The following is a 22669-nucleotide window of genomic DNA, read 5'->3' as shown; positions in this document are numbered from 1 at the left end:
ATACAAGAGACATGCTAATGTTTAACAATACTATTAAGCTCAAAATAACATTTTTAGGTGTCACTCCTTTTCCAAAACTTTAGAATTTGTCTACGAGTTACTTGTATCTCAAAGCGCTGAGTCGATCTGCAAGCAACTTTTCTTGCTTTATATAGATTTAGGTCTCTACACTAAGGGATCATGGTTTTGTTCCTTGTGTTGCAGGAGAAGCCAATGTACTAATACCCTTGCTAGTACACACAAAGCAATCACGCTTCACGCAATCAGACATTCAAGAAAACTACTTCCCATTATAATCTAGAGACATTTCAAACACGCTTTGAAGAAACAATTTCTTGTTTTTCAAGAAACAGTTCATACTGCTTAATTACAATTTCACTGTCAAGTTTAAAATGATACTCTATTACTTACAATCCAACAGAAAGAAATACTCGATTTTCTAGGTTCTTGTATAAAAGCTTTCACTAAGTAAATTAGCAACTGCTTCAACTGCAGGTTTCAGAAAGGTTACCTGGTTCTGAACAGCCTCTCTGAACATAATCCATACAATCATCTCAAAAAGGTAGCAGACCAGCTACTTCTGTACCACCCTGACTTCTGGGAGGTCTATTGGCACCACTCATTGCCGTTTCTTATGTAGCAGAAGCAGCCCCTGTATCAGCAGAAGGTAGCTAATCTTCTCACAATTCAAGTCATAATTATCAACTCAGCAATGAGTTAAGAGGAGGGATTGGAGACTATGTAGATGCAAGTGAACAGGTTTTGGTTACGTTTTATGTGTGCACATGCTGCCAAGTCCAAACCATGGTTTGGTTGTAATGTTATAAAACAAAGACAATCACGATGCAAGACACAATTTAGAACTAAGATATTTTAGTTAAACCTTTAAAGACACAACTGTACAGCCATGAGAAAGGACAAAAAAGTTCAGTTAATAGAGGAAATAGAAGTAGGCATGGAAAAAGAAAACTATAATGATTATCATGTCTTAGATTACGATATGCAAAAAAAAAAAAAGTTAAAAGATGCAGAACAGTCAGCAAAGGCTGAATTTCAGTCAGAACGATACTGAACTGTGTTGTAAGTACACCAAAAAAAAGCAACTTCTACCTATGGTGGTAGCCAATTAAGAGAAGGAAATGGTAGGATTTCTTACAGTGAAAAAGTAAATCACTGGTCTGAAACCTCTCAAAAGAATGAGAGACTGCAGTGGGTTCATAGGAGACCTGGGAGTGAAACACAGTCTAGGGAGCTTGTATCCAAGATCCTACTGATACTGCACAACATTTAGATAAAGTAGAATAATCCCACATCTGTATAATTCATATAATGGAGTAAGAGCTGTTTAAATGACTGGTGACTCAAAACAAGACTATAGATAGGAAACCATCAGGTGGCCAAAGTTTTCTATGCAAACAAAAGTTTGCCTACCCTAATTAAAAAAAAAATACAAACATTATTATTGACATAATCTTTGTTGCAACTGCAGTTTTTAAGGGAGGTAATTACAGAATTGGAGAGGCCACATTTACAGAGCAAGCACAACAGAGCGATGGAGATGGAGTGATAAATGGAAATTATAGAAATAGCAGACACCACGGGTGTTTTTTGAGTAAGAAAGAATAGTTACTTATTGCTACTTCATGTTTGATGCTCACACAACTGCTACTAGAATACTACATCCAGTTCTTAGCCCCGACGTGCAAGAGAAAATACAACATGGGCTCAGAAAACAGGAATGGTTAAGGCTAAAAAACATGATTTAAAGTGAAATTTGAGAATATGAATCCACAAAGATAGTCAAACAGAAAGCCAAGACTGTATGTATCTATGAAAGTGAAACAATATCATAGAGGGGCATTCTGTAGGGAGTTATAACAGAATTACTAATACTGGTATTAATGAAATATGGAAATGTATACATAAGTATGAGAAGAAATGACAGAACAAGGAAAGGTAGGCACTAATAACTATTGAACACCATTAAGTGTGATTTCCTTCAAACAAGGAGAGAAACAAACTGACCTGAAGATGTCAGGGAGAGGGAGAAAAAGACCAGAGCCACAAAATACCCAGATAAAGGAAAACAAGAGCACTGTGAAACATGGAACTTAGGAAGTGTGAGATAAGGAAGAAAAAGATTCTGGTTCAAAACCAGAATCCACTTCTGTAATGTGTCACAGGTAAACCCAAAATCAATTCACTATTGTTAATCAAGCACTACCCCTCAGCGTCCCTCAGCAATGAGAACTCAACAGCTGGCATCCCTTGATCTCTGTGTCATATACAGACATCCTGGACAAATAACACGGACACATCTCAGCACTTGTGAGTGTGTGGATGTGAGAGGAAATAAAAATATATGAGAAAATGAGTACAAATCAAATCAACTGGCTGAGAGATTTTTCAATAATATACTATATTTCTATATTTCAATAAAATACCAATATTGTTTGTTACAATTATTTCGAATAGTTTAGTTTAGCAAACAAAGGAATCCTTAGATCCAACAGCTACACAATGAAGCTGGCCAAGACTCAATAAGTTGCTAAAGTTTAGCAGCAGTAATAGACAATTATTGGAACAAATTAAGAGATTTATTTAGTCCATAATCAGAACAGTTATAAACCAAACTGAATGTTTTTTTCTGAAATACATACTTAACTAGAATATCTCAACAACTATGTGTCTTTTGAGTTGGCATTAAATCAAAGCAACAATATTCAGGGTACTTGCCACATAGAGTTGTTTCCACATTGTTCCCCAGTCTCTTAAAGTTGATGTCATTTCTGTAATAACAGAATCTTCTGTTGGAATAACCATTTCAAATTGTCTGTAACATGCAGAAGAATACATGATATTACACAAACGTTACAAATCCCATTACAGTTACCAATATAAAGACTTCCTCCTGCCAACACTGATGTCTATCATCCTACATGGGTGCTCCTTCAGCCCATGACACTTTTTATTTCTATATTTCGTTTAATCCCCATGGAAAAGTCTTAGGTGAAAATAATTTAATCCCCGTGGAAAGTCTTGGTCCTAGAGAAGTCAAGGTGAGTTTTTTACTATGAAATAAGCATGTCAAAAACTACTTTCACTGCAGAGTAATTCTCAGTTTCCAAAGGGATCTTCATGCTTCTGCTTAAACACCAAATCACTGACTGTTGCCACTCTTTTTTACATCTCTGTTTATAGAAATAAGACAGAAAATGCCATTCCTTCAACTAAAAGAGGATATAAAAACTGAAAAGAAAACTTACACAGTGTGAGTGAGTTCTTGCCTATTTGATGCCGGTCAAGAAAAAGCTGAGTTGGCTTGGTTAAGACCAAACTCTCTACCACACCATCACTTTACACACCACCATCACTACCACTTCGTTCTCACTCACAGTACATTTCAAAGGTTTGCATTCATGACTGGATTACTTTTCTCATGACACCATTTCTCTCTTAGCAAGTTAATATAACACTGTGACAGCCCCTGGCCGTGATGTGCTGTAGGACACATGGCCTGAATGGGAAACACAGACTAACGAAGAAAATAGAGGCAACAAAGATTGAACTCCCTGCAAGTATTGTCATGGTGTCTGCTAACAAAAATTATTCCATCTTTAAGCTGTGTTTTACTGTGATGGTTTACAAAAATTTTATTTCACTGAACCTTCAGTTTTACCTAGAACTACTTTTAAATGAGAAATGATCCTAGGGTGTAACAAACCACACGTAGCCTGAACTACATAGGAAACAACAGTGTTTAACAGTACTGTGCAAGCCATTTTCACCTGTGGGAGTGAGACTTTTTGGGGTTTTTTTAAATATCATCACAGTCTTCATGATTACTTTTGCCCATCATCATCACAGACCTTCTACTCACTCATTCATGCTCCCAAAATAAAGGTCACTTACAACTGATGTTTAGGTATCCATCTATTATGATGAGAACTGTCTTTACCTAAACAGGTTTCGAACCATTATGTATCAGTTCTCTATTAATAAACCTAAATAAATGCTCACAAATTAAGTTAAACTTTGGAGAAAACTGTGTTGAACTAAGATCACTGACAAAAAGTTTTTGAAAGTAATACTGTGAAGGTAAGTATTACATCTAAAAAAAAATAAAAATCAGTGTTTCTTTTCGTCAGAACATTTGAGTTTCAAAACAAAATTTTTAAACTAATTTTAACCAATTGTTCTGGTTTTTATTAACTTTTCTAAAAATGAAAAGAGATCAGTTGTTGTCAAAAATAATATTGGCTGTTCATTACATGAAGAAAAGAAGTAAAGGAAAAAAACATCTTTATTCATTTACAGTTTTAGCAAAATCTTTTGCCACTGAACTGAGACATTATTTTACCATTTTTTTTTGTAAAAGGCCAGCTGTCTGCCATGGTACAGCTGCTGTTCTCAAAGAAATCAACTAATCTTAAACAGCAGGTTAACAGCCAGCTTCTCTACAGAATAACTTTGTTTAATTAAGGCAATACTTTCTTCAAGCCAGACTTAACAACAGGAAGTGAAAACATGCAATTATTATTTCTTTCCTCTAGACGATGAAGACTTATATTCCCAGTTGTGCTCCATGTCTTTTCAGAAGATGTCACTCCAATTTTATAACCATGCAAGAGTATCAGGTTAGCTAAGGACAACTATTTCAAGTCCTATAGCGGTAAGATGAAGTTAAAATAATTATAACTAAATCACTTTACCTTATAAGCAAAAGATCTTTGGTACAAGTAACTGACCAGTTTAAATATTTGAATCCAGAACATTTTACCTACCCTTTGTTCTTAACACACGCATTTTTCAAGTGAATGTAGTTGGATGGAAATATGCCCTGAAAAATAAAATAGTTTAGGTAAAAACAAAAAACCTCCCCTTACATGAGTTTGGAGTACCATTTAGTACTGTTTAATATGCAAATGTGTGCTGAATTTAAAGTCCTCCAAATAATTACCAAGAAACATGCACCCAAAAACCAGCAATATATACTCAGTATATATCGAACAGAAACTAAAATGCCATATTCAGTAGAGTTTAAATCCTTCAATACTTCAGAAAATTAGAAGATTGCTTGAGAGCTCACTTATCCGAGATGTTTTTATTAATTATTTCCACCTTGACAAGAAACTGTGGGGCATAACATCTTACCAACATCATCTTAAAAATAGTATCTTCAGATAGGGATTTTCAAAATAAGGCAAAATAAATAAAGTTAACAAAATTCAATAAAAATAAAATTAATAAAGAAAGTCAAAATAAAGTTTTATTTGGTGGCTACTGCAGTGCACAGGAAAGTTGTGGTAGATGCCTACCCAAGAGCCTCAGTGTCCTGACAGGAGTGGTCCTTTTCTAGTTATTTAAGGCCTCTCCACTGTTCTTTTGAATGGACAGCATTGCTGCAACAGTCATACTGCTCTTACAGCACACTAACCTTCATAAATCAGAACAGTAAACAAAATGATGCATTTCAGCTTCTAGCTTTTGGCTGGGAACGTAATATGCTACAGCTCGTTACATAACGCAGTGACAGAAAATACATATATGTTCTCTTTATAATAAGCACAGCTGCATACAGCTTTCCTTTGTGATGACGGTGCCACATTTTCTTTCAACACAGACGTTAGACCTTCAACAAAAACACATCTACTATGTAGAGGCAACTGCCCTTGTAAATGCCCCTACTCCTCTATAATGTAAAGCAGTTCAGAAGAGCATCTCCCAAGGACAGTAAGATGCACAGCCTTGCACTTGTAACAATGTGCCAGAAAACACGATGGCTCCATATGCACACTTACTGCAGACCAGCTGCCACAGATAATTTCTTTGCGTGTCAAAGCTGGCAGAATAACAAGGGAAGAATCTTGACAGACCAATACCAATAACAAGTGGAGTTACAAGGTGCTCTTACTATTTTACTTTCAGAGACACTCCCTTCAAAAACCCAATTCAGAAAACTGTTTGCATTCACACTAGGAAAGCAGAAAATATGTATTTCATTCTTTCACACATCAAGTCATGTTTAGAAAACCTATTCATAACTTCTATCAACACATTTGACAGACCACAAAGCAAGACTGACAGCAAGCATGTGGTGAGAATTGCAACAAAAGACACAGAAGATGCAGTAACAAATCCCAACTGCTCATGTCTTATAAATCAAATTGCAATATATATCAATGAGGTCAAAGTAGTAAACATCAGATTAAATTCTGTGGCTAAATTTATTGTTCACACTGACCTTCCATATAAAGCAAAGGAAATTTATGCGAGCAGAGACTGCAGTCCTAGGCACAAAAAAACAATGACTTATAATACAAGCCCCTATCAACCTCTGAAATTAATGTATATGTGCCCTATTTTGCAGCTGAAGAGGCTTGGAAATGAAGAGAGGAAAAAAGAGAAAAAAAATTACAATGCAGGTTAAAGGAGCAACAGATGATTTAAGATCGTTCTTCAATGGCTTTAGTAACACTAAAAACTCTAGTACTGTGTTGAGGGAAAAAAAAAAAAAAAAGAAATTCTGAAATTATTTCCCATATGAAAAACAAAATCTTTACAGTCACAGAGGCAACTCAACAGGAGATATTAAGAAAATAGAAAAGCAAATAAGATAGGTAAAGCTTAAACATATTCAACATCAACAAATGCTGAAACATGAATTTCATAATATTTCATGTCTGAATATAGAAAAAAAAATTGTTGAAGTCTGGTTTAGAGTACTATAAGCTATACTACTATGGAAATCACAGAACACACATCAAAGAAAAATAAAATGAACCATCTATTTTACATGACGATACATATCTTTTATTCAATTGATACTCTGCATGTGGCTCCTATAAACTGGCTGTCTCCACTGGCTGCTCTAAATTAATTCATAACATCAAGAAAAATAGGCACAGTCTAACCAACTTTTCCAACAGTATTTACAATTTGTATTCTCAGTAGTTTTTCCTCTTCAACTTACCTTCCTTTGGGTTCACGGTCTAAAAATCAGGAATAAAACAAAATACACCAGACCCTCGGATTTGTAAACTGTATCATCTTAATACATAGGAGCATGATCCATGTCCAAATCTAATTAAAGCACTATCAGTAATATACTTAACACTAAGCTCTAGTTTTAACAGTAAGTATCATATACTTACATGGAGACTAGCTTTTAAAAAGTAAATATAAATTTTTGACAAAGAATGCAAAACTTCAATTGACCTTTACCTTAACACTGGGGTTTTTTAAGGCAAATCCTCTGTACCATCCTGTGAAGAAAGAACATTTTGCTTTTTGAAGTATGTAAATCATTTCCATATGTAAAACAGACTTAATTTTTCCCTTTTGGACAGTTATGACAATTACACAGTGCTGTCAGACTGCACTTTTTTAAAATGTATTTTGTTTAAACCAGCTCATATTCAGATGACTGAATTCACACAATTCGAGGCATTACTCTTTAAACCTGTATCCCCAAATGTTTCTAACAATGTAACCCAGGTATATTTTGCACTAGACACCACACCAGACAAAAGGAAAACGGTTTCATATTCACTGTAAACATTTACAAATCATTTTTGGACTTCATGCTCTAAATCTATCAACCATGTTACAATACAAAATTTAAAATATACCTGATTCAAAAGAACAGATCTTATGCCTTCCTTAAGAAAATTTCTTACAATGTTAACAGTATATAAACCTGATATGAAACCAAAAAATACCTACATAATCCTAAATGATCAAAAAATCATATTGACAGAAAATGTCAGAAATGTGTTAAGGCGGCAGATTATTAAAAACATGCAACTTTATTTCTCTTACACTAGTAACAGACGTTTGCTGAAATCATATTAGTATTCTACACCTCAGAACAAAGGCAGAAGAGAATGTTTACGCTGCTTTAAGATCTGAACTTAGGACTTTGAATTCATTTGAAAGGGTCTTGCTAACAGCCAGGCTTCACTTGGAAATACCAAGAAAGCAGAAGAATCACAATAACTCCTTGCTGTTTTAACTGTTATCCTCTATGAATGTTTATTAAACAGAGATTAAATAAAAAGAATGAACGGCAAATTAATTATCATAAGGATTGGAGTTCACTGGAATTGTGAAAAAAAATGAAGAGGCCAGAATGTGTTATATTATTGACTTCAAAAATGTGTTAATTTAAGAAAAGAAATGAGTAATAATAGGGTTCAAATCAACAGTATACAAAACTTCATTATCACTGGAATTCCAACCTATGAACTCACCATCACATTTCTCTAATATTTGAACGGTGTCTCCAATCTCCAGTGATAGGCCATGTGGGACTGTCCCTCGAAAACCAGCTATTACTAAAAAAGATAGTAAGTTTCAATTATTTACAACATTTAAATACAACTTTTATTCCTCTTGTTAACAAAAATAGTATATTAACAGGGGAAGTTAAGTGTTAGAACAAACAGGCTTACTGAAATTTAGTAAGCTGTAGAAAGAAGCAGAGGCTAAGTCACTTCTATGAGCAGAAAATTTAAAATACAGAACTTGGAAAAAACCCGAAACACTTACAGACCAACTATACACGAATGGAAAGCTTGTACTGGAGAACACCATTAGCTAGACCGTAACTACCCTGAAGGACAGAAACTGTTTTATTCCAAATGCTCACACTAACACATATCAGACCTCAGACTTTTGCAAGCTGAAAGTGCCAGTATTTTTGTTGCCATCTATACCGCCCACGCGCCACAAAAGGAAAACCTTATTTCGCATTCGCTTAGTGGATGCTATAGACCCGACACTCCATATAATCCCATATGTGAGGAAATGCTTAGGGGGTGGAGACCAGTAAAGCATGATTTTGATTCTCTGTATTGTAACACTCTTTTGGAGCTTAATTTTGCAGTTGAAGAGGAAAACGGCCTTCTACGAATATCAGCAGGACACGATGCACAAAATCACTTAGTGGCCTAACAGCCGTCTTGCTGCTTTTCATGTATCTACCCATCTAGACACGAAAAACCAAATCTCACCGAAAAGTAAAAAAAACACCAGCTCAGAGGTGTGACAACAATTCTTCACATGAAAAAGCCAAAAGGAAACCCTACAGGTGCAGACATGCATATAAAGTAACTACTCTTCCACCAAAGGACCTGCAAGATTTTGAGTCACAACAATCCATTTTGGCAGCTCTTGCCTGCTATCAGTGGTCTCTCCCTCCACAGGCAGAGACTACACTCAAACACAATATAATCCTCCATCCACCGCCTGTGCTTGTCATATTGTTTGTCAAAGGCAGCAGGAGATATTAGCTGTCAGCAACCACAAAAACTGAAAACGCGTTTGTGAATCTTTGCCAGAAAGTTCCAGATTTTAAGAGTAAACCAACAGGATATGGTTTATACTATAGATGGCATGTATAAAAATGTACAAAAAGCAAATTTTTGCCAAATCTTTCTTCAGAATCTAAGGCTTCAAAACTCACTGATTCCAATCATCACTGTGCTTAACCCATGGTCTTTATTTATCCCTTTGAAAAAAGGCCTGTGAGATTATGTACCTCATCAGTCCCTAAGAGTTTGATATAACATGTGACCAGTAGCATTGAGGTTGGGGCTTTTTTTTCCCCCCAGGCATGTGTATTGAATCAATCTCTATTCATTTTGGTGCTCCTCCTACTCTCCAATGTATTTACAGAGAACTAAAATACCCTCAGATAAGTATTATGAAATAAAAAGAGTTACTTTGGTTCCCTCCCATTATCAAGTACACAATTTTTTTAAGAGGGTTAGCTAAAAGACATCATTTGTACATTGAAAAAATTTGTCTAAGTGTTAAAAATGAGACTTTTCCATTAATCCTTATACAAATATCTAAAAATTAAAACAGCTTATTAACTATGAACAGATTAAAAACAAGACTCCCTGAATATCAATAAAATGTATATCTAAACTCCTCTGTGGTACTGGAATGGCAGGAGTAATTCTGGTCACCTTTCTAGCTTGCAAGAAGCAAAACTGAATTATGAAGCCTGTCAAAATAGCACCTACAGCCACTGAAATAAAATTAAGGAATTAAAAGAAGAAGCATGCAAAATCAAATCAAACCCTAGTGTGTTATTACACTTGTGAGATGTCTTATTTTTAAACTCCATGAGACAAAAAGAATGCCAGTAATTTTCTCCTTAAAAGCCAATATATCCTGTCACATTGTTATGATATGACTTTGCCGTGACATTCAGTTTTTATTGCTTAGTTACTAGATCTGTTAAAGATCTTTTTTCTTTTTTTTTTAAGAGAAGTTTCAAAAAAAACTTTTAAGACAAAAAAAGATTGCAGTCTGACAGTGTAGAAAATAGCTAGAATTTGGTTTAGAGCATGTATGAAAGAAAAAAATTATACCTTGAAATATCTTTCAGAAGGATGGCCTGCAGAGTTCCAGAAAAAGAAATAAAGAAACAAGGGCATCACCTGTACTGCTCAACCAGCACCATTAACCCAATCCACTCGCAAAACTCTGGCTGGATTCTTGTGGAGGTCTTGCAGTGAGTTCAGGCTCGAAACAGGCAGCCCATACTCTTTAGCAATGTCACTCAAAACAAAAGAAAGCGCACTGCAGAGCAGCAGAGAATTTAATGCAAAGCACAGGAATCCACAGATAAATTTAGCATTAGCAGACAAATGTTTACTCTGCTAATTTTCTACTAATCAAGTGATGTTATAGAATTGGGGCAGAGACAGAAGGTGGCTGTTCATGGGTTTTTAGTTTATCTGTGGCATATATACATAATTAGACTACAGGGAGGATAACAATGAAGTCATGGAAGGAGGTAGTTACAGTTCCACCAGAGAAAATCCCAGGGTTCAGCTAGGACACAGGGTTCTTAACCAAGCCATGATTTAAATTTGATGTACTGAAACTCTTGCCCTTTCCTCTAATGACCACATTGTTCTGCAACACTCTGCAGATGCTCCTTAATTCTTTCTCCTAGTAGTAGTAAGTACATAATTAATCACTCTGTGGTGATCATGGCTTAAGATGTTCTCAACCTGAGAGCAGTACACATTTATCATACTTACAGAACTGGACATTTTATACACACAGCATTCACTAAATCACGTGTATCAAATACACATCATTTTCATACTTATAACAACAGTAGCTGGTATGGTTATCACCTTCTCTCACTTTCACTGCAACTGGATAGCAGAGAGCTTAGAAAAGAAGGATGGACAGGAGAATAGAAAGGCACTCTGAATATAGCTCACCTACCAATATCTGCAGTCTTTGCAGATGCACTGTCCACATGCACGTCCCCAGGAAGCTAAGTATCAAAACCACTTACATCTAGATACATTTTTTTTGTCATTGTAGTACCTGAAGGTCATATAGATGTCCTGTTTGTGTTTCAAGCACAGACATAGTGATTGATGCCCTCTTCAATCACCTCTCAGACACTGAAGAAATGTGGAATTCCAGAATAAAAGTCTATGGGAGGATAAATTCTCAAAAGTGTTTTAGAAACTGAGTTAAATACAGCAGCCAGCTGGCATTATTAAATATTTTCTTGCTGCCAAAGGGTGCTCAGAGGATAAGAAAGCAAGACAACAACATGGGACACAAAAACCTAATCCATACTGAAGATTAAATCATACAGTGAGAACTACAGTGACATGAAATATTAAAGCAGCTTTGGGTTTAATGTCAAGCTTAACATTTTTAGGGTTTCGCAGGTGCAGTGAATCCCAAGTTATGAAACAACCCATTTCCATGAGAACTATGTAGAGATAAGCATAAAGAGAAGAAAATTTATGAGATAACCAGCTACCTGTCTGTGATTAACTACTAATCAAATGTGCTAATATTTTCTTAATATTCTTCTACATTTCAATAGAACAGGATCAGTTCAATCAAGAATGTGACATAAGACCTAACAAGACATCTTTTCTATGTGTTTCACAGTTTTTCACTACAAGTGTGAATAATTGGAAAGAGGTTTCCAATCCTTACCTTCATATCAGACCACCACTGCAATTAGGGAAAAGAGGAAAGAGACTAAACAATCTGACAGAGCTCTTATGTTCAGCTTCTCAAAACTTCATCTTTCTGCTCTCATACAAATCACCGCCTGTGTGTGCTCACTGTTGGACAGTTTTACATATCCAATCACCTGGCATATTAAAAGATCAATCCAAGCCAAAGGTCTTAAAGCCTAAACTAAGTTTTTGGTGCAGGAACTCACCTTTTGCTCATCTAGCACACAGATAGCATTGCTGTTCTAAAAAATAAAACAAGGTTCTTTTTCTACTTGCAACTAGTGCATTCAAATCTTACAGGTGAGTTAGCATTATAAAAACATGTTTGAGACTTACCAACAACATGCTAGGTCTCATGACTGCCTTGACTTTTTGTTTATAAAATGAAAATGTCTCCCCACAAAGGGTGCAATGTGACATGGTGCTCAAGATGCCCCCCTGTCAGACATTAAAATTAAGTTCAACGCTATGAAAGGAGACACACAGTACACTGCAGTTTCTGGCTGAGAAGCAGGACATACACGCCCACGTAGAAAGGAATCAACAGCAGTAGAAGCAACATCTACAGCAACTACTAATACCTCAAAAATGAGCATTTGTACCACAATAGCAGACTCGGGTTTCACATAATAAGAAACAGTCCTTCAACTGAAGAAAGCTGAGGGGGAAGAGAATGTGGGGTAGGAAAACGTAAATTACTTTAATAATTACTTGGCCATACTGTGCATGCTAAATGCTGGAGTGAAAACTAGACTCCAGTTCAATGCCCTAAATATCAGAGGTAGTATATGAACCACAGAGAAATGTGGTAAAAACACACTGGAAAATAACAGATTTGGAGGGTGGGAACACCATGTCAGAGGGACTGGTTTTGACAGGAAGCAAAATGCTTTGATAGAAAAGGAACTGACTAGCTAGTAATAGGGGTGGGTAGCCCACTTCAAAGTTTTGCGTGGAGTTATATTCTTAAAATGTTTATGCCTGAAGTAACTAGAGATCTGCACATAAGAACTAATGAGGCAGACATTGTTGCTCCTTTCCTCCTAACAGATAACCAGAAGCTATTATTGATTCCAGATACTACCTGTCATAATTGAAATCAGGTCCTCTTGGCAGAAAAAGAAATTTTTAAAGTTTTTATTCTGGACTTGAAGTGCCATTCTTTCAACAGATTGAGACTTTCAAGTACAACTATTTCAAGGCATTTCTTTTCTATTCAACAGTTGAAAAAATAATGAAAAAAGCAGCCATAAATGAAACCAGGGAGCTTCTAACATTATAAAGTTATTGTATTAGTTAAAACAGCCATTTACTGTTGAAATTTTCCCTTATGATGGAAAATTGAGTTTGTTTTTATGCAGTTTTTTAGCTGAGGAGTAATGATGTGTACATATTACCTTTGAGGAAGGTTCTGATTCAGTGGTCTTTATTGCAGAAATGTAAAAAATTATCCTTTGATATGTACTTATGGGTAGTAAATACAACAGACATCTGTCACTGTAAGCAACTGGAGGAAATGCAACATTAGAGAGAGCACATCATCAAGACAGACATAAAAAAGAAAAAAAAAAAAGAAACCATACCAATGACTCCACCCAGGATACTGTTTGTAAACTCATGTCTGAAGCTATTGACCACTGGCAAGCAATGCAAGCATCCTGTGGTACAGCATTCAGTATTTTGTGGCACAGGGACCTCCTGAGCCACACATGGTACTTCTGTGTTCAACAACCGCTGATGGATTCTATGAATTTGCTTAAACAGGCTTTACATGCATCATAATGTCAGCATCCAAAAAACTTACAGTAAGCTTTCCAGTTTAAATATGCTTCATGGAAAAAAAGTCTTCCTTTTGTTTTACAGTGCCCCGTAAAATTTCATTTCATGTCCCCTGTTCTTGTGGGAAAGTTTGAATAAGCAATCTCTTGTCCCCCTCTCTGCACCTTAGATGTGCCTTTTCCAAGATGAAGCTTCTTCTCCTCAAAAGAAGCTGAAGAACCTTTTTAGATTTCTAAACAGGCAGAATTTTTAGAAGCATCAACACACAGAAGTATACAATTTTGCTAATGCAGAATGGCCAAACCTAACTGTAAAAGGTCACCCCGTGCACTGAGCTTTGCCTACATGTGAATTGATCTGGATGGAGTGGCATGATAGCATAGCTACATGCTCATGCTTCTAATATACGAGTTAATTCGGGCATCTGTTCAGTAATGCACTGTGCTGCCTACAGATACCCTAGGAGGCTTGCTGCAAACCAAAATCAAGCTAATGAAGACAGTGACAGAAAAGCGGGGAGGGGGGGAGAATCAATCTAATCTCCTTTCAATAAACACAATAAATATGAATGTTAGTTTCAATAACAGAAGTGATCCTTAAATCTCTTGCAGATTACTGAGGATAAGCACTCTCAAATTTAAATAAAAGAATTCAAGTTCTCTCACCAGTGTATGTACACCACAATTAAAAGGATCAAACGCATAGCTCCAATTATGACAGTCCAGGACTCCAGCGCCACGTGTGGCTTTTGAACACCTCAAGTGCTGCTCACGTGCTGCAGTCAATTGTTCTTAAGAGATAACTGCTTGCATGGAATTTTCCTAATAAGGACATTTATTGAACAGCTATTCATGAAAATACCTCAGGCACATCAAAAAACATTTTAAAAGTTTGTATCAATGTCCAAGCTTTGAAAATGCTACATAAAGTAGAATACTTATATATACAACTGTTCTTCACTTGCCTGAAAAACAAAACAAAACCATACGGAATTCCTACCTCTACCAGCACCAGCTACCTATACAGATAAAGCAAATGCCAAGTCTGAAATACAAAAATGACACAAAGCTGCAGCAGGCCATAGTCCCTCCCGTGCTGGTCTCAACATTTGAATTCAGCAAGGTAATCACTTTCAAATCCCCTATTACAGTGCTGCCAAAAAACCACAGGGCAATTCTAACATAGGTAATCAGTTTAGTGTGACTGTCTGCACATCTGTCAAGCTCTTCGCATCCTGCATCTCAGATACAGGCAGAAGGAACCTTATCACCTCTTTGATAACAGCTTGATCAGTTTTCCCAATATCTGCAAACATTTTTGCTAACTCTTTCCTTTGGGTACCCTACCTATTACGCACTATTATCTTAGAAAAGAACACTAAAAGCAACAAGTGATGACACCTATTTGCTGTTGAGAATGGCTGCCAATCTAGAACACCAAAACTGGAATAATTCAGCATGTACAACCAGGGTCCCTGTCCTTGCAGGTATGAGATTTCATTCATTGTTTTTATTCTTCTATCAAATAGCTAGTTAAGCCCTTTGTATTTCTTGAACTCCTGCTGCATCTTGTTATGTCTATATCTTGTCCCTGCTAAGAGCAATTTCTTGATTTGCATGAGTTCTGGAACCAGGAATTTAAAAGTAAATAGAAAATAAACAGGCCTTTACAAGTCTAGAAAATCTAGAACACTTTAAAGTCTATGAATAGATAACACAGTTCCTCTCTCTAAATTTGCTCAGGAGCCTCCTCCTCTACAGAGAAGGAATGTCAATGTAAAACCTGTCAGAGGCATCATGGTAGAAGGTGAGGTGGACTCAGTACAATCAGGTATAGATTTCATGCATTCAATCAAATTATAATAAAGGAACTAGTCTACATGTAGTTCAACCAGCTGGTTTCACTTACAATTCTCTAATGTAGAGCTACAGATGCAGTATCAATGCAGTAAGACTGCCAACTTGAACAGTAAGTGTGGATTAAGTGTCATTTTCCTTCATTACTTGGAAACAGCAACAGCTTAAAAATCCAGCTAGTAGAAGGGAAGTGGAAAAAAGTAGATTATGTTAAGATGACATTATCTATGAGAACAAACTTTTTACTTAAAAATAACCATGTTATTCACTATGACTTTTATTAAGACTAAGTATTTCCAAATTTCTAAGCATTTTCAGACTTTGTTAAGTAATTGCCTTAACTTTTAATAGCATGATCAAGGAAAAGAGTTACTGCTATTTAACTTTAACTTGAAAAAGTCTTCATGTTTTGTTCATAGCCTTTCAGTAACCAAAGTCTTTGATTAAAATCAAACAACTACCAGGGTTTTTTGTAACTTCCTGTAAGTGTTGGGTATGGTAAAGAAGAGAGGTTAATGTATTAATAGCACAAGTGCATCATCTGAGGTCCACTGAAGCCAACAAAGTCCTGTGATCACAGGTACCAGATCTCATGACAACACTTCAGTGCATTTTGGACCTCATTTAAGCATGAGGCGGTGCTCACCAAAACCTCCAAAGAGTTAAATTTAAGAGACAGGAAGTTCTACATGATTTCAAATCCAGATTCATGGTGATACTTTTTGTATATGCCGGAAGGTTCACTGGCTACCTGTCATATCCCTACAAAACCAGCAGAAATTTAACAGGAAAATTAAATGCCTCACATAATTATAGACACAGGAGATATCTTCCAGAAAACACTTAACTTTTTTCAGAATAATACAAAGATGTTTATTTTAAAGTAGGCCTTGAATAGATGAGTACATCCTTATAATTTCATGCTGACTTAATGCAAGAACACTGGGTATGGTCCAAAGTCTAATGACCATACATTTCCCCATTCTTCTTTTTGCTCCCCAAAAGCACTGTAACACAACATGTTGCTCTGAACTTGGGGGGGGGAAATTTCACAGCCTTTAACAAGCTGCAAGTAGCACCATGCAAACCTAAGCTCAGAAAAGCTGTAGTATTGTGAACTGCAAAGAAAACAAGACTGCTGTGCAAGCTGCAGCATTACTCTTCACCAACTATCAGAGCAACCCAAGGGGAACAGTTAGACAACAGTACAGTTGCTGAGAAACTCCCTGTGTTTGGTATCAAAGAGTTTGGGAAATGAGATTGGTTTCTCCTTAATATTTCACTCCCATTCAAGAAATAAATAGCATTCAAGGAAGCCAAGAAAAGCAGAGGAAAGAAAACTTTCTCTTCGCTAATACAAAAGAGACAGAGCACCCATCTTCCACAGTAAAATTTTTCTAACAGCCAGGTCCAGCAAATGACCTTATAGATGAAACACTGTCCAGTTTTTTTCTATTTCCTTTGGAAGAGCAGGGCTTAACTCTCTATTTTACCTCCCGTCAGTCAAACACAATAAAAAAAAATCACCGGAAAAAATCAGTAGAACTCACACACACACAAATACAAAAAAAAAATAATCAACACATCCTACAATTTTCAGTGCCATTCGTTTTTGGCTTGTCTGGTACCACTGTATTTCAGATGAGTTTTAGTCTCCTGGTAATTTGTATTTCTCTGACATTCAACCCTTAAAAATTTATTTTAAGTAGTTTCATTTTACCACTAAGAGTTCTGTATATTTTTATTTTAATTTACCTGCAGTGTTCTCTCTAGAATTTTATAACTCAAGAAATTATTCTGGTTTTGTAAGCTGTGAGATTTAACCACATTGTTACTTACAATGCACATTTATTAAATGTCAATTGCTGCACATCAAAAATGACTGGAATATGGTTTTATCATGAGTAGTCATGTCTTCAGTAATGAAACAAATACCCTAAAAACTTATGCAATAAGCAAATTATGCAATTTAGCGAACATTAAACTGTAATTGTGAGCTTCTGTAGCCTGTCCTACAGGTCAGCCAATTCTGTCGATAAGAACTCAGCATCAGAAAACCTCTTGAAAGATAGGACAGCTTGGCAAGGTGTGGAATTAAGTGCAACTAAGGAAGACAATGATTACAAATTACTTACAAGTACCCTGGCACATGTTTTTTATCTTAAATGAGGCAGAACTTTCTTCATCTAGCGTCATTGAGAGCCATTTCAAATACATGGGAATGCAGCTATCAGGACTAGTAAAGCAAAACTACTTTCTCCTCAGAGAAAATCCTCAGCGACTGCTGAACGCAAGTTTAAACATCCCACTCTGGCTTTAAGATGGTTAGGTTTAATGGCTGGAAATAACCACTGCACTTTTCAGCCTGATTTCAATAGTTGAGCCAGCAGAATTCACCGTATTTAGCCCTGCAGAGTTTCATCACTAATCCATAATCTCCATAAAATTATAACTTCAGAGATATTTAACGTAATCCCACAAGCATCTTAAAATGTATGACCAAACAGAAATATGACAACTGCATACACTTTTTTCCCTAATCAAAACTCCGAAAAATAAAAAAAACTACCTGGATATATACTTTTAACAGTACCTCTGTGGTGTTACAGTGCTCTTTCAGAAGTGCAACTGTAGGATTCTCTTGAAAAATCAGAACCTTCACGTACCACTCATGATTGTTTAAAAACAGCATCTATTACTCCAAAATCAAGGGTGAAGATACCTTAGGTTTAGTTGGCGGCTGTTTATAAAAGCGCACAAGAGCATGAGAAAAATGTATCTGAAAAGTATAGACAACCAGTTAGGACAATGAAGATTTCTGATGAGGAGGCAATTGTTCTGTTTGATGTGAAGGGGGGAAGGAAGTGTATGAGCAAATGGTTCTATTTAAATGTTTATATTAAAATTCATTGCTGTATCTGAACATTTATCCTTTTACTTTCAAGTACTTCAAGAGACAAGATGATTCTCTTGGCTTTTAACACCGTGGGAGAGTCACAAAAAATACCTGCCATTTTAACAGCTCTCTCTTTACTCCTTCCTCTAGATTTGGCACAGAAGCCTAGGAATAACATTTGGGATACCATGGGTCAAAGAAAGCATGGAAAACTGTGATGTATTTCTAAGAAATTTGTATTGGGAAACAAATTTTATCATCCTGCACCATGAAATACTTCCTGAGTGAAAACAGTCAAGGTCTTGACAAGCAACTGGGCAGTCCCACGCAAACCAGACACAGGTATTTCTTTTCTTTTAGTATTAAGGAGTCTGCCCATCCTTCTTCAGATAAAAGAACCTACAAGACTCTTTCCTGAAACTCTTAAAAAAACCACAAGAAGTAAAAACTCTATTTTGTAAATAATAAAAATGAGCAGACACACGTAAAAAGACTTGTGTCTGACAGCAGGTTAGGAACAAAGCTGAAATGAGCTAACTCAAATCAAGCAGATTTGCAATCTATCCTCTTGGCCACTGTCCACGCCATTAAGCCACATTATGTACTTGTTTTGCACTGAACTGAGGTACAAAACTCACAGACTTAAAGGAAAAGAAGCTGCCAAACTCCACTTGAGAGGGGCATGGATGAGGCAGGGAATGAAGCCAAATAAAAGTCAAGGCAAAACTTGTAGCAAGGAAGAGCAGAGCCTCCTCCCAGGAGGCTGCGGCCCTGGAAGGGACAGTTTCCAGGGAGGGACTGCAAACAGCACCTCCAGGGCTAGATTTGGCCACAGTGCCACTATTCATCAAGAGGACCATCATGTCACATCACACACAGCTGATATAATTATTACACTAATTTGAAATCATTCATTTTCTTAAATACTAGGGTTTTTTCCCCTACAATTAATAGCCTCCTGGGGATCCAGATAGAGTAACAAAGGCCTCATGGGATTTATCCAGCATCTGAGGTAAGGAGAGGACAAAGTTGTATTTTCCTCCCATACTTGAAAAGCCCTTCTGAAACAAGAAGATGAAACTTGAGCAGAAGACCCTTTGCAAAAAGACTCTACAAATAAATAAACTTTATACAAAGGAACATTTACTAAGTGATAAACCATGGTGATCATACCTTTGGTTGTTATGCATGTGGTTAAACAATTATTTGGTCAGGTAGTGGAGTGTGAATGGATTTTTTCCATTGCCCAGCCACTAAAAAATTTTATTTTAAACATCTGCCTTCAGAAATTGGTTCCAAATTTATTGGGCTTTTTGTTTGAACACCCTTAGAAAGGACATATTCAGATACTGATGGGCACAAGTAAATCACCCAGACCTTACCACTGTCAATTATAAAAACTAAAACAATAATTACATATGTGACTGTACCATCAAGTATCTTGTCAGTGTCCTGAAGTTAATGCACAAAGTCGCACTGTCCACAGAGAAAATAAAGTCAGGCTGTTGCAAATTACCATGAGAATTCTTTAGATGAGGTTTTCCTCTCTGCTATGAACGCTAACATCTCAGAAATCAATTTATTCCTTAAATAAATGTTGATAAAAATAATTTACCACAATTAAATACCCAGTTTTCTTCTTTCAAAGACCAAGTCACAGCTGTACGGTGCTGCAGGAAGAAAGCAGTACGGCCCAACAGCAATGACGGTGCTCAGGAATCCACTAGGCAAAAAGCTAAGTGAAGAAACTACTGTTCCCACCAATATAATGTAAGAAAAAAATTCTTTCAGAGTCTGGCAGTAACATTACCCATAGAAGTGTTACCATAAAAGACGCAGGAGCAAGACACACCAAGCAGGTAAGTCAAGAGTTTTTATCTGCATCAAGAGGACCACCTCTACCCCCTCCTACGCTCTAAGATCAGTGCTTCAGATAATGGCTACAGCTGCCACCGTAACAATACACAAGCAAACAAGAACCTACAGTTAAGGTGTAAGCAAAACATCAGAGTCAGCTTGTGGCAAATGCCACATTAAAACCAATGTGTAGTATGTTCAAAGCTCCAAAGCTTATACAAAACCAATTGCTGCAGTATTCAGAAGTTTTGCCACTACCAAAATCCATGGTGAAGCCCCCATTTGCACAAAATTCTCTTCTGCATTTTTGGAATAAATGAAACAAGAAGAATCAGAACAGGTTCTGGTTAGAGAAAGACAGGAAGGCTCATCAGGGCATCATCTTCCATTGCAGTAAAGAACTGAGCTTGAAAAAGAGACCTAACTGACAAGGTATTACAGAGGTATGCAAATCACAAATGATAGAGGAAAATGAACAGGGAATTAGTATCACCTTCTCCTCAAAGCATAGTAACTTCAAGGAATGAATGATCTGGCAGCAGGTTTGAAACGAACCAAATAATATTTTCACAAAGGCACAATCAAGTTATGGAACATCATTGTCACAAAACTCTGAAGGTCAAAAATAGACGAAGTCTTAGAAAAGGGTTACAGATATAGAAGGACTTAAGTACAAGAGTCCTAATGCACCCTTTGGCTTTGGAAGTCTCTAAAAAGTATGGTTAAATCTATACTTCCCTTATTTCTTACTTACTTTCCCAACAGAGGACTAATGGACAGGTAAAGAGACATCTGCGACTTAATCCAGCGTGACAGCTGTTCAGTTCCTATACTCCGCCAAGCAGTTTCTGATATCAACTTCAGCTTAAGTAGCAATATACAGGTGTTGAAAATTAGTAAATTAGACAATCAGTAGACTGAAAGAATGTTTTCAAAATTGAGCAAAACAAGCCCTTAAGACTGATAAGATGAACATCATGTAGTGTGTCTACTATCTGGAGATTTCTTCTTTTTAAATAAAAGAGTTTCAAAGCTGAAAAAAATCAACTGCTGAGAGCCAAGCCAATGCTGAATCTGAAGAAGGCTAAGCACAAACATACTTAGAAACAATAGTAACTTTCCTTAGACATATCTGGCTTTAAAACAACTGTATGATTTAGTATTTCTGCATTATTCCCTTCCCCTTTCAAAAAATCGTTTGCCTGTGACCTCTGAATTTAAGTAATTGAGATACCAACTCAAATACAGAATCACTGGGAGCACCACGCATGAATAAACACTGTTTTGGATTTGATTCAGCAGCAATTTTTGATCCGCATCATAATTCTACTCACTAATTAAAACTATTACAGGTGTGTAAATAATCCATAACACACCTAGCCTGTAAGGTGTTTATTCTTCCTAACAGCCAAATGGAGAGACGAAATCAAAGAAAAATTACATTTTATGGAGTAGGAAAGTATTTGTAAGCCAATACACAATTAAACTTGGGGAGGAAGAGGAAAGTAAGGGGCCAAGGCTTGCAACACTGCTTCTAACTTAAACAATTTAAATACAGTATATTCAACTCACTTATGAAAAATATTCACTTGATTAAAATTACCTTCCCAAGTAAAAGGAATCCCTTTTCCACTTCACTAGGATTATCTGACAGGTCAGCCAACAATCACTGCTGGGCTCACACTGAAATTCATTAGTTCCAACGAGCAGAAATGTTAATGGTATGATAATTACACTCATTGGTGGCTTGGCTACTTGTTGTGCCAGAAAGAGATACCATTATGTGACCAACATAATCCTACCTAATCCTTGAAGGCTTGCATGTAAACCACTGAAGTGTCACAGGAAGGAAATTATGTATGAGCAAAATCAGTGAAGTAAAGTGTTATGACTTTTCATACTTGTTTCCTAAAATGTATGTAAATTAGACAATTTTATGCTTTCAGTCTCTAAAAGAATTGGAGATGTCAAGTGAGCTGAAACAGAATCTTCTTGCTCAAGTACATCTTGTGGAATTTGCAGCCTTTATGTTTCAGCTGGATTAGACATGAGAAGAGACAAACTATGAATTTTATTTGGAAATACCCTTACCAATGCTTCACCTTTTCTGAAAAAAAGTTGGCGTACCGATTATGAAATTATATGCATTTATTTTCATCTGCCCTATCATTTCTAATTTACTGTTTCAATTCCTTCCCCTCCTTTTTTCTTTTTAAGGACTGAAACAACAACCAACATTGATTGGCACATAGGAAGCAACAATC

General features: G+C 36.4%; 1 protein-coding gene across 1 annotated transcript in view; it reads right to left on the bottom strand.

The window, feature by feature from the left end:
- Positions 1–22669, bottom strand: part of DOCK4 (dedicator of cytokinesis 4) — a 255664-nt gene that overhangs the window by 157284 nt on the left and 75711 nt on the right. The window contains exons 2-5 of the mRNA XM_074870262.1: positions 8253–8336; positions 7225–7265; positions 4785–4840; positions 2737–2833 (exon numbers count right to left, since the gene is read on the bottom strand). Coding sequence (XP_074726363.1) covers positions 2737–2833; positions 4785–4840; positions 7225–7265; positions 8253–8336 — 278 coding nt within the window. The remainder of the gene's footprint in view (positions 1–2736; positions 2834–4784; positions 4841–7224; positions 7266–8252; positions 8337–22669) is intronic.

The sequence above is a fragment of the Strix uralensis genome, chromosome 5, assembly GCF_047716275.1.
Source record: "Strix uralensis isolate ZFMK-TIS-50842 chromosome 5, bStrUra1, whole genome shotgun sequence".
NCBI classification, from domain to species: domain Eukaryota; kingdom Metazoa; phylum Chordata; class Aves; order Strigiformes; family Strigidae; genus Strix; species Strix uralensis.
The sequence above is the reverse complement of the archived record's forward strand: the minus strand, read 5'-3'. Positions and strand labels throughout refer to the sequence as shown.